Source organism: Vigna umbellata, chromosome 11, assembly GCF_029865625.1.
Source record: "Vigna umbellata cultivar VRB3 chromosome 11, Vumbellata_1.0, whole genome shotgun sequence".
NCBI lineage: Eukaryota > Viridiplantae > Streptophyta > Magnoliopsida > Fabales > Fabaceae > Vigna > Vigna umbellata.
In genome coordinates, this window is record NC_142175.1 from 32,323,096 (window position 1) to 32,335,482 (window position 12,387).

The 12,387-nt window shown below is 28.2% G+C and overlaps 1 protein-coding gene and 1 non-coding gene across 7 annotated transcripts; one reads left to right on the plus strand and one right to left on the minus strand.

Moving 5' to 3' along the window:
- Positions 1-2,802: 2,802 nt before the first annotated feature.
- LOC124846627 (auxin-responsive protein IAA2-like) lies at positions 2,803-6,355 on the plus strand. 6 transcript variants are annotated; one of them, XM_088102131.1, is made up of 7 exons: positions 2,803-3,294; positions 3,484-3,761; positions 3,901-4,376; positions 4,726-5,012; positions 5,498-5,693; positions 5,957-6,021; positions 6,115-6,355. In XM_088102131.1, the coding sequence occupies exons 3-7, from the start codon at positions 4,009-4,011 to the stop codon at positions 6,138-6,140; spliced, it is 942 nt and encodes a 313-aa protein (XP_087958257.1). In that variant the 5' UTR covers positions 2,803-3,294; positions 3,484-3,761; positions 3,901-4,008; the 3' UTR covers positions 6,141-6,355. The 6 variants fall into 6 exon arrangements, with proteins under 6 accessions (XP_087958257.1, XP_087958255.1, XP_087958258.1 ...); XM_088102129.1 differs by having other exon boundaries at positions 3,484-4,376; XM_088102132.1 differs by lacking the exon at positions 3,484-3,761 and having other exon boundaries at positions 3,913-4,376.
- Positions 6,356-7,457: 1,102 nt separating this feature from the next.
- TRNAK-CUU (transfer RNA lysine (anticodon CUU)) lies at positions 7,458-7,530 on the minus strand. Its single transcript has one exon. It is a non-coding gene; the product is annotated as a tRNA-Lys (tRNA).
- Between the last annotated feature and the right edge of the window lie 4,857 nt (positions 7,531-12,387).

Sequence of the window (12,387 nt, forward strand, 5' to 3'; positions counted from 1 at the left end):
GATTAGGGGGTTTGGACGTTTAACTGACACTTTGAAGAGTTAACTTTTTCAGCCTCTTAAACGTCCGGCCCCCCACAACGGACGTTTAAGCGGGTGACAGGGAAGTTGAAAAGTTAATTGGTTGAGCCTCTTAAACGTCCGTTGGAGGGGCCCCGACGTCTATAATATTATAGACGTCCCCCCCAACGAACGTCTACCGTCCCACTTATTTACGGATATGTCACCGGTCAATTATTTACGTTGGTGTTTTTGTGGACAGACGTCTATTGGGTGACGTTAAAGGTCAATTCTGCACTAGTGATTTTATATACGTAAAAATATATTTTGACACACATATTTTTTATATTTATTTGATATTAATCTTTATTATTTTTTATTAATATAAAAGTTCACTCTTCAATGATCGTTTTATTCTTATAACTTATATCAAATTAACGTAAATATATGTTATCTTACCGATAATGCATTTTTAGATTCAATAGTATAGTCAACAAGAAACAAAAATATGTACAAACATTAATACTTTGTGATGGTGAAATCAATAAATAATACATGTGCATTTTTGAATTAAATACAATATAATAAATAAATAATAGTGAGATATTTTTTGATTGTGTGGGAACATAAATTAAATTAGGTGTTTAAACAATAGAATAGTGATGTGTGTGGAGTGAGTGAAGTCCACAACAGAAGTACAACAACCCTCTAAATACGTTACATTACCCTAACCTTCATGCATTATCACGCCTAATTAGCATTGCCACAAATTAAAACCTATGTTAGGCATTTCCTATATGCTACCACATACCCCATTTTCTATTTATATTCTAAATATATTACAATATTTTAGTCTATATTAAAATGATAAATTTAGAAAATTATATAAAATTTGTATTTTTAACCATGAAATTAATTTTAACTTCAAATATTATGATGTGATATAAGAAGTATAATACATTTTTACGTTTCAATGAAAGTAACATTATTTTTTTTAATATAATTATTACTTTATAAAATGGGTGGACTCGTAAATTTATAGGTTGGTTCAACCTAAAGTATATTTAAGTTGGAAGTTAAATATGTCGGTAAAAATATCCTAATTAAATTTAGGCCACAATTTATTTTTGGTTTACTTTAATTTAATCTATTTTATTGATTTTTCGGACCATCTCATTATAATCTCATTTTGATAGTTTTAACAATGTATCACAACATAACATTATGCTATATTGAAATTTTTGAGTAATCAATTACCAATTATTATTTTAATAAGTTTAACAATGGTAAAATATCTGATCAAATTTTTATATATTTATTTTTTATATCACTTCAAAAAGTCTTTTACCAATTTACTAATGTATATATCTTATACGTTATTTATGTATATATCTTATACATATATAGCGTATGTCTATTTTTTATTTTTATTTAATAAAAAACTTATATTATATATATGAATTTATGTTCGTTTTTTATTTTTATTTAATACGAAACTTTTGTTTCTATAACAATTTTAAAAATAAAGTAATAAAAAATTGAGTTTCAAAGCTGAAAACAGAACATATATGTATAGAGTGATTAACTCTAACAATTTTACATTAAGATAAGTTAAAGTCAAATAAAAAGTAATTTATATATACTTGCCTAATCCACCTATATATATTTAAGAAACAAACCATGAGAAAAACATCTAACTTTAAGGTGAAAAATATGTATAATGTCATCATTAAAGGTAACAGTATTACTTTAAAAGAGTTAAATTTGAACAAACATAAACAAATGCACTTGCTAGTATGGTAAATGGGGAAAAGAAGAAAGTCAAATATTTGATTGTTGCGTCTTTCTCAAAGTAAACAAACAGTACTAATAGGATTAGTCCTTGGTCCACACTATTTCTATACATTAAGCATCTCCATTCACCACAAAATATTTAATGTCAGAAACATAAAAAGAAAAAACAATTAATGTCACAAAGGGACCATAGTATCGTGGGTTTCCGATTTACCATCAGACCAACATTTACGTGGGAAGTTTCAAGGATCTAAAGGACAAGAATTAGGTATGTTTTAAAGCAATGCTTTAAAGACAAAAGGATAATTTTCTTTTCAAAATTTTATTGAAACTTTACATTCATTGTTTTATACATTAATTTATCTTTTTTTTTTACAAGTATAAAAGTCAGCTTTTTTTAATAATCTAAATACCTTTAGAAAAGAAAGAAAAACTGCATTTTGCAGCTTTGTAAATTGAAAGAAGCAAAACAATGAATAAATTGTGTGAAAATAATCCAAGAAAATTTATCTTTAATTCCAAAATGTACATGTTTATGTACCAAAATTTCTAGTAAAAATGAAAAAAATGAAACATAATATAAAGGTAAAAATTTATTAACTCATTAAATCTATTAACTAATTACGTTAAGATTTTGAATTAAAAGTGATGTTAATCTTTGTATAATTAGGTAATCCTTTGAAAAATGGTTCTTTTGATTCACAAATTTTTTACAATATTATTCTATCTTATTTTTTATTTTTAAATAATTGTAAAAGTTTATATTTTTATAATTATTTTATTCTTGTATTGTGTGTTTGTAAAAGTATACGATGATGATAGGATTGCTCTAATCCTTTGTATCATTAAGTTAAGATGTCATTGACGTTGTGACGTTCTGTCCCATTAAACCTAACACTCTATTGAAGAACACGACAGAAAAGGCTAGCACTTCATCAAAATGATCTTTAGTGTCGTCACCAACTAGTAATCCACTAATTTCTGCACAAAAGGTATCTATCTATTCAAAGAATGGTGCAGAACAGGCTTATGTAAATATTGAAAGCAATTCATAAACAGACGCAATTTAATGAAAACTGAGACTTGAAAAGAAACTGATCAAGCAAGATGTTGAGATTAACAAGGCAAGAGAAAAATGCAGAATGCTCCTGAAAGAATTAAATACATGAGCTTAGAGAAATGTTGAGAAGTAAATGGTGCAAAGACTGGGTTGAATTAAAGGGCTGTGCAAGTCAACCCTCCCAACTCCCAAGGCTACTGTGGCCATAAATGGATCATGGCCACCCCAAAAAATAATTGATTCAAACCCCAATATCACCATGATGTTCATTATTATAAGCATCAAGTTACTGGGAGTGAGAGGCTGCAAGAAGGGCAGCACCAATTCCTGAACCATCATTGGAATGCTCAACGATGATACTTTCTGAGACATCTTCACCAGCCAATTCTTTAACGCTATTCTCTAGGCACTTGCTATACTCAATGTAGTGCTCATATACAGTGGTATGTAATGTATCCTACATATATTGAATCTATATATGTTTAAAGTAATGTATTTTTATCAGATACATTATAACAACTATTATAGCTTGTAAGTACATAAAGAACTTTGACATCAGTATCAATTGGAATAAGCTTTCTAAACAGCACTGTAATAAACTAGCGGTAAAAATCTTGTTGGAAAATTTTCAGTTTGCTTCCAACCACATTGAGATCAGCAGACGAATCATGATGCATTGCAGACATGTCAGTGTTGATGGTAATGAGACAATTTTCACACAACATCGGTATTATAAGAAGCACAACACTAGGAGCTCATGCAAGAACGTTTACTGTTTTGCTTAAATAGACCTTTTCTTTTCAGAAGTTCTTAGAGAAAACAGTGAAAGCAGAAAATATGATGTTACTTTCACTGTTGTTTTCTGCACAAACTGTTGAAAAAAGATAAAGAACGTCAAATCAAACTACTCGTGAGTATATGGACGATTCAGTGAATGCTCCCAAGTTTTCATCATCTTCTATATTGTCTACCAGTGAATGGTGTGATGATATTTGTCTTGGATTTGGTCTCTTAATACGTGGCATGGTTCTCATGGATTCTTGTGACAGGTGCTTTTTCAGATATCAAAGGTTCAAGTACTTGTGTTGTTTCAGTCCATAAGTAGAAGCTTGTTCATAAAAAGAGGCAAACAAAGGAAGAACACGATTGCAAGCAAGATGTGGCAAAGAAGCCACGGGTCTTCGGAGGAGAGGAAACTGGAGCTCAGGCTTGGTCCACCTAGTGAAGATTCTCTCAATGAAAGCATCAAAAAATGCATCACAGAAAGAAACGAATCACCACTTTCTCTTGGTTACTTCTCAACTCACGAAATTTCCGCTTCTGACAAACCAGGTCCAGGTGGGGCTATGGTGCCCACTGCATGGAGTTCCGCATCTTACCACCAACACCAAGCTAAACCATCATATTTTCAACTCCAATCAAGGCCACAAAACGTGTTAATGATGAGAAAGGAAGTGCCACAACTTTGTTGTGTAGAGAACAAGACATTCTCACCCTCTTCTGCAGAAGCAGCCGTGTCCACAAGGTACTCCTACTTTTCTCTTTTGTATTGCTTTTGTTGTTTTGTCACAATTTTTTATATTGTCGGAAAATGGGACAAATATGGCCTCTGTAACCGTAATTGTGATAGCAGTGAGTAAAAAAACCTTAATATTTCAGGCAATATTGCAGTTGCAGACCCTTTTTGAAACTTAACTTGTATTCATGTATTTATTCAACTTTTTAAGACTCTCAGATCACCTTTGATATTGTTGTAATCCATGCCAACCTTTGTTTCTACAGCATTTTGGATTATAATTATATAAATCGCTTTTCGTTGAAAGATTTTTCACTGTTCATGTTGCTAAACCTTTTGCATATGGACCCACCAAAAGCAGAACTGCTTCGGGTGCAGTAGTGGGTTGGCCTCCAATTCGTTCCTTCAGGAAGAACATTGCAAGTGGAAGCTCTTCAAAGCTGCATACTGGGTCCCAACAATATCAACATTTTGTTCCAGACAACGTTGCTAGCCAAAAACCTACTCACAACTGTGGCAAAGGCTTGTTTGTAAAGATCAATATGGATGGTGTTCCTATAGGAAGAAAACTGAACATCAATGCTTATGACAGCTATGAAAAACTTTCCTCTGGTGTTGATGAGCTCTTTAGAGGCCTACTTGCAGGTATCACTGTTAGCCTTTTAGTGCTGTGGATTTACTCATGTTTGTTGTTGACACAATTGTTTTCAATGCAGAAATTTGTTTCTACAAGAATGAAAGTAATTCATTATCCTTGTGTCAGCTGCATATTTTCACCAACTAGTAAACATGTTATAGAATTTAAGGCAAAATGTGTCCTTCTGTTAATTGGCTATGATTATTCAATAATATAAATCCTAACATTGTCACAAGCTTTCTGATATGACACTTCCAGGAACACCTATAAATTTTATAAGGAGTCAAATTCCTATGTCAATCAAAAAGATGGCTAATCTAAAAGAAGCCTAAATCTCAACCTTCATAACCACAGTTGAATAGGCATTAGCTTATGTCAATCTTTTTGAACCTCAGAATTCTTTTAAAGTGAAATTTCTAAGCTATATATGTTTTATACCAATTAAGTTTCATTTTTCTTTTTCATTCTTTTCTGATAATGACTCTTGCTGCAGAGATGAAGTTGTCTCATATTGCCTCTTCCCACTGTTGTTCTGCACAAAGAGATTCCTGTGCTGGTGGAATTCAAAACAAGGGAGAGGAAGAGAAAGAGAAAGCCAATACAAGTTTTCTGGTTGGAAGTGGAGAATATACTCTTGTTTATGAGGATAATGAAGGAGACAAAATGCTTGTTGGAGATGTACCTTGGCAGTAAGCACCTTATCAATGATAAAGATCTGATGCAGTTTTTTCATATTCTATTGCATGACTATACTTTGAAGCCAAGATAAACACAAACTACATTGCCATGCAATTGATGTAAACACTACACTTTAATTCTTGCAGTTGCCTTTTTCTCTTTGCTACAGTTTAATTCTCCTTTTGTGGTGTACTTATTGCTAGAAATCTATGATTCTTGGAAGCTGTCATTGCTATTATCATGTTATTCCTTTTATAATGTGTTTGTTTTGCAGCATGTTTGTGTCGACAGTGAAGAGGCTGAGGGTGTTGAAAAGTTCTGATCTTCCTGCATTTACACGTAAGTTGGACTCTTTTAACTTGATTGAGAAGAACTGATTCTTCTGATTTTTCTCTGTGTTCAATGATTAAACATTGTTTTTTGTTCAGTTAGTAGTAAGCAATAGTCACACTACTTGATTTGGCAATGAAGAAAGAAGCAGTTTGGAGCATTCTTCCATTCTGAAACTCGAAGGCTAAAGAGTGTTTTTATTTGAAATTTTAGTTTCTTTTTCAACGTTGAATATTAGGCAATGAAATGTTCAATTAATAAGCAATGTTTGTACGAAGGAATGTACCTTGTTTTTACTGAAGTTTTGATTTGTTTCTGCACTTTACAGTAGTGCAAGGATAAACTCACAGATGTGTGTACTCATGATTTTGCCCTTAACTTAGTTCTTATTTTGAAAATAAAGGATGATTTTTTATATATTTAAAAGAGTTATATAATTATTATAAAAATAAAAAAACTGAAACATTAAATTTATATTAATTTATTGTTTTACTTGTTTCATTTTGTAAAGTTGGTAAATGCAAATTTTCTTTCTTTCTCTTGTCATTAAAACATTGCTTTAAAACATACCTAAATGTTGTCCTTTAGAGCTTTGAAACTCCCCAAGTCCTTGTTCATCTCATGGTAAAGCACAAATCCACGACAATATGGTCCCTTTGTGATATTAATGTGAACAAGGAAGAATTGACATGCTTCATGTTCATCTATATCTTCAAACTGTCTTTCTATTATTTAGTAAATACTTACATTTAATTTCTAAGTTTCAACTTTTCCATAAATCCACGGATTATTTTGATGAATTTACTTTCAAATCAATTGTCTGATGATATTTTCAGTTTATTTTATAAATTTAATTTCTCTAATATTAGTAAAAAAATTAAACGAAATTTTGACTAAACTATTGGTATGCTTTGGATTATTTGACCATATTATATTAATGTTATAGAATAAATTAAAAGAAAAAACTTTAAAAAATCTTTATTTTAAATTGTCCGCTAGTTAACACCTGTTTGTTTTGCGCTTGGTCTAAAACATTTTTTTTTGTGTGTTGGTGGCAAACTGGGCCCAAATGGATCCTATTAGCCCATTTAGTCACTGTTTATTTTTTCATTGTAGTCCAAAAGAGGAAGAAAAATAAATATTTATTGGATGAAATTTGTATTGGAAATCAAACTAATTGTGCATTAACAAGGTTGGGGACAATGATATAAAATTTAGGGAAATTAAATTAATACAAAAGTGCATAAAAGAAAATTTTTCATAAGATTTGATTATTTAAATTCATATCATTTCCGAAATTCAAAAAATAGAATTAAATATCATTTATGCAAAGGCGTTATCGGACTAACAGTGATCCAGAAGTGAATAGGATGAAAAAGCCCAGCCCATTAAGAGAGTACAATAAATACAAAACAGTTATTAAAACTACAAAAACAAAAAAAAAACGCCCACCGTGGGGCTCGAACCCACGACCACAAGGTTAAGAGCCTTGCGCTCTACCAACTGAGCTAGACGGGCTTGCTGTTAACCTTTTGAAATATAATATATACTTTATTATAATAATACTAAATTTTACATTACTTATTACATTTTTTTTCACATCTTACTTTATTGTTATATTTGATTACAGTGAAATAATTTCTTAAATTTATGATATAAGTTTCTTTTTATTTATTTATGTATACAACAAAGCTATTGTAAATACTTACCAGATTTTAAATTCAAGCGATAATTTCATGCTTTTATTTATATATTTTGCCAAATTCTTACACCTATTTTTTAATTAATATATATATATATATATATATATATATATATATATATATATATATATATATATATATATATATATATATATATATATATATATATATATATATGGGTTTGCTAATGTGCATACGCCTGTTTAGTAGACAAAAATACCCTTATATATCATGGATTCTATTTTAAGGTTAAGTGTATTTTAATAATTTTCATTCTCAAAACTAAAAAAAGAAAAAAACCCCAAACCCTTACTCACCTCTCTCATTCCTCTCAACCCTTTCTCTTTCATCTCTCTCATTCCAACATTTTCTCTGTCACCCTAGTGTAGCTTCAAGTGAAAAAATGAGAAACATCCGTCCTTAAACAATTTGTCTTTGTAAAGAGTTGAGTCATTGACATATTCGCCTTAAGGCAAACGTTCATTCAAGATCTTTCAATTTCATGATCTTCACTAACCTCTCTAATTTCATCATCTGCAGATGTTGAATCATCACCTACAGATGTTGAATCATCATCTCTAAAAAGAACCCTTTAGGCCAATTACCAATTCTTTCATATGTCATTATGCTTGTGAAAATTAGATAAGACAAAAATTATAAAATGAAAACTCATTATAAAATCATTTATTTAAGAAATTGTTTAACCGCGAGTATTTCTGATTTTTTCCAGATCAATTAATAATTTCTTTAGATGTCATTATGCTTGTAAAAATTAGATAAATAAGACAAAAATTATAAAATGAAAACACATTATAAAATCATTTTTTGTAAGAAATTGTTTAACAGCGAGTGTTTTTTATTTTTTCCAGGCCAATTACCAATTGGGGTCATTATGTTTGTGAAAATTAGATAAAATTAGATAAGACAAAAATTATAAAATGAAAACTCATTATAAAATCATTTTTTGTAAGAAATTGTTTAAGGTCGAATGTTTCTGATTTTTTTTTCAATTGGGACTACAATAGAGAAAATGGAAAATGTTGGAATAAGAGAGATGAAAGAGAAAGATTTGAGAGGAATGAGAGAGATGGGTAAGGATTTGAGGTTTTTCTTTTAGTTTTGAGAATGAAAATTATTAAAATACTCTTGACCTTAAAACTTCGAATCCATAATATATAAGGATACTTTTGTCTACTAAAACCTGATACACATTCCTAAAATGTACCAACTGAAAAACAGGCGTTAGTTATATAATACCATTACACTAAAATGAAAAGCGTAATTAGTTATATTTTTAATCGAGAAACATTTAAAAAACTAAATATCTTAAAATTATTTTTATTTCAAGTGATAAAATAGCACTGGATAATCTAGATATGATCATATAATATAATCATGTTGAATATTTGTTTTTATTATCGCTATTATTGTGTTAACATGACTTTATTTTTTAATCTTGTAATTAATAGCTTTAGTATATTTACTATAAGGCATATTTGTAATTTTTTAAAACTAGTGTAGTATTTTATAAACACAGGCAGCTGTTAATTATTTAAAAAAATTTATTTTGATTTATTTTTAAAACTTAATTATACAGCTTTTAAGGTTTGAATTATTTATCATTGTTAACTTGAAAACTTGTAGGGGAAATTGTCTGTAGTTAAATTTGTTATTATTTAATTTTAAGTTCAGTTGCATATTTTATATTTATAATGATTATTATTTATAACTATTATATGCTTAACACTTCGTCTAATATTTTATAAAATTTGCAAAAGCAAAATAATAATAATAATAATAAATAATTATTATTATTATTATTATTTACCTAAAGCAATATTTGTTATGAAGTAATTTTTTTATACATTTTTAATTAATTAATGTCACATGCTCTTTTCATGTTTTCTAATTTCAAGTCTTTTTAATTAATTGATGTAAAAAAAATTTATATTTATTTAACACTATTTTTTTATTTTACTTTTTATTTTAAATATAAAAATTCATTTTTAATGATCATTTTATGAGCGTATGTTAAATGAATGTAAATGTATCTTGTACCCTATCATTCTTTAAACAGTGAAATTACAAGATGAATCACATTGTTTCAAATAAAAAAAATAACTATAATGATTTTTTGTTAATTTATTAAGATGAAACGTAAACAATGATTTGGTGTATTATGTAAGATTGATGATGGTTCGGATACACATGGTCTGGTTTGAAGTTGTCGACTACGGAAGAAAGGTTTCACATGCAAGTGACGTAGCTTATGGGGCCAACATATTTTGCTAATCTTTGATTTCGTATGTGTTCCATGGATTAGGTTGATTGGGTATTATTAACAATTCAAGGAAAAACCTAACCTAACTTTCTTTTTCATATCTTCAAAACATACCTTACACCTGCAGGTTACTATTATTCATAGTTTTATGGATAACTATTTTTATTTTTATAAACGGATGAAAACTTCATCTACAAACCGGTTTTGTGAGATTGAGTTAGGTTTATAGTCCCTTTCTAATATAGTATCAGAGTCAATTCATACTTTATAAATAAATACAAATCTTACCTTACAAGTCGATTTTGCGAGCTTGAGTTAGACTTTAAATCCACTTCTAACATAATTTTCAAATTAGTATTGATCTTGAAAATAAAATAAAATATTTTCAACTTTTTAGTACTATTTTCTTATGTATAATTTTGTTGTGTGTAACTATATCATCATTCGAACACTCTTTCATTCATACGTAAATTAATCTTTGAGTCAAATTATCATAGTCCTTAATTCTTATGAATTCAAAGTTGAGCATAAGAATTAAAATCCATAAATCTAAAAGGTGGTATCAATCATTTATTTATAAATTGGATTCATATTTTATTAGTATTAGTTTTGAGGAAGCTGAGCTCATGCACGTTTGAGGAGCTACAAACCTGCTTTTTGTAATACGTTATTGCATGTTTAATTGTAATATACTCAACCATTTGTTGCTTTTTAGAGGAACCAAGTCGGAAAGTCGAAAATATTATTGAGAAAAATTTTAAATTAAAACAATGACGGGAGAAGTGGCATTTTTCATATTTTTATTGTATATTAAGAAAAAATGGATTTAAATTATGTAAGGGTGATGATTATAAAACAAAGTATTTCTATATATGGGAAGTAAGATGTTTTTTAAGTAGATACGAAAAGGATCATAGTATAGTTTAGTGTAGAAGTTAGTAATAAAGTTATAAATCTAACACGAAAATTATTTCTTTCTTAAAAATGTAATTACATTTAATGTAATGTAAGCCCACGTAGAAAAATATTTTTGCAAGAGTAAGATAATAATAAAAAAAAAATCATCACCATATTTACAATCCTGTCCTTATCAGCTCAGCCAAATATATCATAATTTTTGTTTTTGTAATAAAAAGAAATATTCCATATTATATGTACCATTAATCACACTCTAAAAAAACAAGTTACACTAGAATAATACAAGTCAAGTGTGTTTCGTGGTTTTGTTTTTGTCGTTGAGAATATGACATGTTTTTGTTCTTCAGAATATGACATAAGAGGCGGAGCTTCGCGGGTTGCCCATGCCCCTCCAAATTGTTTTCAAAATATTATATATATTTAGAATTTTTATTTTCTTTTAAAAGTTATTAAATAAGATATTTTTATTGTTTTCTTGTTATTATCTTTTTGAGTTTCTTACAAATTTTACTCATATTTTATTTTCGTTTGTTTTTTCTTTTAAAAAAATTGAATATAAACTCATTACTTTTGTTCTATTTTTTATTTGTTTTTTTGCAAGAAAAGAAATAATCCGCATCTCACCTTATGCTAAAATATTTTATTTAATAGTTAATATTATTTTTTATATCATGAATTTTATATTTATTTTTTTATGAATATTGAAGAAAAAGTAATGTATATGTATTCTTTTATAATCAGCTTTTAACTAAATCTTGATTATTATAGATTTTTTTAGTAACTTCCAGTTCTTCTTTTAGATTGTGATAATTTGTTTTTTTTTAAAAAGTAGATATATTAATGAAGAATAAAAAATATATTTATTTTTTAAAAATAATAAAAGAGAAACTATGTAAAAAAAAACACTCAAATTCAATTCTTTTTATATATTCTGAAATATGATATTAATCGCCAAATTGTTCAATTAAAAAAATCTTAAGATTTAAATAATTACAAAAATGGAAATTTTTATATTATTTCTTTAAAATTTGTTTACATTTTTATCAAAAAGGAAATAATTAAAAATTAAGATTTAATTCATTAATTCTATCAATATCAGTGACAGTATATATAAATTTGAATTGAAGTAAATTATTTTAATTCTATATTAATCAATAGTTACTATCTATAATCACTAAGTTGAATCGAAGGGGGTGATTATGGTGGTGGGGTATACTTACTGATGCAGAGCCCACCACTGTTTCATCTTCCACTAAATGCTGCCATGCTTTTTCTGGCATTCCCTCGTTAATGGAGACACCCACACTTTTTCTTCACTTCAATTGCACTTCAACACAATATAACTCCTGCATCATCTTTATTATAAATATTCCTCAATTTCAAATTATTTTTCTTTTTTCTAAAAAATATTAATATTATAAATTAATCTTCAAACTCAATTTCTAAAACAATTTAAATGTATAAATTTATGGT

Coding starts and splice junctions, on each gene's coding strand:
- LOC124846627 (XM_088102129.1), top strand. CDS start 4,009: ATGTGGCAAAGAAGCCACGGGTCTTCGGAGGAGAGGAAACTGGAGCTC. Junction 5,694..5,956: donor GTTGGAGATGTACCTTGGCA/GTAAGCACCTTA, acceptor TTTGTTTTGCAG/CATGTTTGTGTCGACAGTGA. Junction 6,022..6,114: donor TGATCTTCCTGCATTTACAC/GTAAGTTGGACT, acceptor TTGTTCAGTTAG/TAGTAAGCAATAGTCACACT.